We start from the raw sequence: 3,416 nt of genomic DNA, 5'->3' as shown, positions 1-3,416 counted from the left end.
CTGGCTCTGTTGTGTGTCACAGCGTAACCAGGGCCTTAGCCTCTGCCCCTGGGGTCTGGGGGAGCATCTTCACAGGGAGACAGGCAGGAGAGAAGCTCAGTCCCCTCTTCCCCAGCTCTATGGCCCTGACTTGGGATGGGCTTTGGGAAAAGCGTCCTTTCCTCATACCTCCCCACCAGAACACAGCTCTAACTGCAGGGGCATGAGGCACAACAGACCTCAACCACTCCTGCTGCGGACATAAAGTCCCCTCATACAGCCCTGGAGGGGGTTATGGCTTTGGCAAAGGCACTGGAAAGAAAGACACCTCCACTCATTTCTTTAAAATAGATTTCTTTAATAGTTTCCATTTAATATGTTTATTTGCAGTTAGCAAATCGGCATTAATCAGGGCAGCACGAACCTCAGCCATCCATGGGGACAGTGCACACTTCCAGAGGTATTTGTTAGTGCTAGGGCTCCCACCTCCCTCCCATCCCTGCCCAGAGCCCGTTGGCACCTCCATGGGTCTGGTCCCTCTCACCATGAGATTGTTGTGGCATCTGGCATGGACAGACATCCCAAAGGAATGTGGCCCCAGTTGGGATTTGCCTTGGACCCTCTGTGCACTGGGGCAGCCTTCCCCCTGGAGCCCAGCATGCTCCACCCCTGGAGGAGCTGCCAGGGGTTTCTTCCCTGTGCCCTTCTCTGCCCCATCAGCCCAAAAGCAAAGCCCAGCCTGTGCTCCCAGGCCTGGGAAGACCCCCAGAGATGGTGTGGGCTCAGCTTCCCCCAGGCCCACGGGCAAGGCCAGAGGCAGCTGGGCCCCAAATTGTCTTTAAAACACAGAGGGGAGTGAGACTGCAGGGTTACAGCAGCAATCAGTGGATGCACCAATTAACTACACTGTGGAAAAGGCATCCCTTAACTGAAAAGCCTTTTAATTTGAAGCATTTATTTTAAGTGTACATCTATTACAGTTAAGAAGCAAAGATACACCAAAAACACAAATACCCAAGAACAAAAAAAGTACAGATGAGAAAGAAATGAGCTGAGGAGAGGGAGGAGCAGGGTGGGGGTGACCTGGTGAGGAACAGAGGTGAAATTGCCATGGCAAGAAGCTCCCCAGGGTACCCTCACCAGAGCGGGATGCAGCTCCCAGGGAGGGACACCAGGATCCTCAGGAGCTCCTGCAAGGCTCCAGCTTCATGCACAAGCTCAGCAGCTCTGACCACCCTGTGAGCCCACAGCAGGACACTGAGGTGTGGGAGAAGAGAAAGGAGAAGGGACATGCTCAGAGACAAGTCCTACTCCTGGCTGGAGCCTCCTTCACTCCTCTAGCCCCAGCACAGGGAGCCTCAGGGGGGGTTTCATGCTGCTGGCAACGAGACAAAAGGCTGCAGCTCTGGGACATCTCACCCCTCTGGAGCCTGGACAGAGCTGAAGTCATCTCGTCAAATAAATTAGAAAATGTTAAAAAAATTCAGATGTGTGTTTCAAAACAGGTTTCTTTTAGCTGTAGCTGCAAGACATGTTTTTGACTTAAATGTAGTGGCTTAAGTGTAGTGTATCTTGTTCCTGGGTATCGGAATGTGTTGGAGCAACATGGCGTTGGTGAGCAGGCAGGGCACATGCAGGTTTGGCAGTCAAGACTGCCAAAACCCCATTCCCCTTTCCAACATATCCTACAAAGTTACTTTCAACCAGGAGAGTTTATTCCCAGCATTTAACACTTTCTGATTAAAACAGATCCAGGAAAAAATGGACATCTCCAGTAATATTGCACTTTCAAGATTAATGTGTGTGTTGATATTAAGGGCTGAAAGCAGAGACTGACATTAAGACTTCCAGGCATAGCAGGTTAACATCAAGAGCAATGGTCCTGAAAAGGATTGTAAAACCAGATTAGTTACCCAAGAAGGGACAAGTTTAAAAAATTAGTACATTTTAATGCTAGTGCTCCGTGAAAAAGCCAACCCCTGTTGCAATTCCATCACTGCTGAAATGTCTCTGTTCTCCAGCACTGCGAAACGCCTCCGGATAGGAAGGATCTGCAGGAAGGACAGCAGGAGCAGAGGTTCTCTCCTAATGCACAGATAGATTTAGTACCAAATGATCCAAAAGGCGATGGTGAAGAGGTGACTGGAGCTGGGGCTCTCAGGAATTAAAAGCACGCACACGCACACACACTCATGCTCTAACCAACCCCAAAGCCCCGATTCCAAAGCCCAGCGGAAGAGTTAACACCTGCAGGGAGTCCTCGTGGTGGCTTTGCACGTGGCTGGTGGTGGGGTCCTGCTCAGATGGGCTCCTTGGACCTCACACTTGGAGGGCAATTGCTGTGCTTTTTGACTTGCTCATCCTGGCAGCCCTGAGAGAGCCACACCTCAACCGGCACACACGGAAAAGAGAACCCTCACGTCAGCAAAACCCCTTCTGCCAGCCCTGCTGGACCGGCAGAGAGGAAAAAAAATAATACAGGCTGGTTTGTGCAGGTGATTATTTTTATCCCAGAACAACTGGAAGATACATCCCTGAATGTGTTGCCCAGAGAGCTGTCCGAGTCTCAGAGTCAGAGCTGGGGGCCGGCAGGGGCGGGGGTGGGACGACGCTCCGCAGCTCCGAGCTGCACACACACACTACACAGCGTATCCCTGAAAATCCCCGGGCTGCGAGGGACCCTCCGAGCTGTCCATCAGAAGCTGGAGGCGGGAATTACTCCTCGGAGAAGTCTCTGTCAATGTCCATGTACGCCTCGTCGATGTAGCTGACTATGGCACAGGGGGACGTCCGGTCCGGACTGAGCAGTATCGAAACAGTCTCTTTCCAGTAGGTAAAACTAATACAGGAGCTCTGTGGGCACAGACAACAGCGGGGTCAGTGGAGGCCACAGCAGGGAACACCTCCCAAAGCTGAAAATCACTTCCCGTTCAGCCCGAGCTGCCCAGCCCCACAGTGTGACCAACACTTTGGGTTCCCCACTCTGCCCTCCCTCCCTGGCTGTTGAACAACTGGACCCTCTACAACCAGCTGCTCACTCACTCTCCAGATGCAGACAAGGACTCCCAGTGCCTCTGGCAGCTGCTAAGAGCAGCACAGGTCCAGCCTGCCTGGACCAGTACACCCATAATTCAAACTTGTCCTCTGCTGCCCTGTCCAAACACAAACTGGGACCCTGTGGTGCTGCAGATAAGCCAGTGCTGGAAGCAGCTCTCACTCCAGAGATGACACAAAAACCAACACGCTCCCTGCTCACACCCCTCCTGCATTATTCCCTCAAAGTCCAAGGGCCACCCCAGCAGCCCAACACCAGACCATGAGTCCCCCACATAACTGGATAGTTGGTTATTTCTACCCACCAGTGACCCAGGACAAACCAGCTCTGGCAAAGAAACCTGCAGGCTGCTCCCTTAGCTTCAAACTGCATTCTGTCCTGC

The 3,416-nt window shown here is 52.4% G+C and overlaps 1 protein-coding gene across 1 annotated transcript in view; it reads right to left on the bottom strand.

Moving 5' to 3' along the window:
• Window positions 1–316: 316 nt before the first annotated feature.
• LOC121343844 (transient receptor potential cation channel subfamily C member 4 associated protein) overlaps window positions 317–3,416 on the bottom strand; it is a 36,159-nt gene continuing 33,059 nt past the window's right edge. Inside the window, exon 19 of the mRNA XM_041419350.1 lies at window positions 317–2,832. Coding sequence (XP_041275284.1) covers window positions 2,695–2,832 — 138 coding nt within the window. The 3' untranslated portion in view covers window positions 317–2,694. The remainder of the gene's footprint in view (window positions 2,833–3,416) is intronic.

The sequence above is a fragment of the Onychostruthus taczanowskii genome, unplaced genomic scaffold (assembly GCF_017590055.1).
Source record: "Onychostruthus taczanowskii isolate IOZ18803 unplaced genomic scaffold, ASM1759005v1 scaffold60, whole genome shotgun sequence".
NCBI classification, from domain to species: Eukaryota; Metazoa; Chordata; class Aves; order Passeriformes; family Passeridae; genus Onychostruthus; species Onychostruthus taczanowskii.
This window is presented reverse-complemented; position numbering and strand designations above follow the sequence as displayed.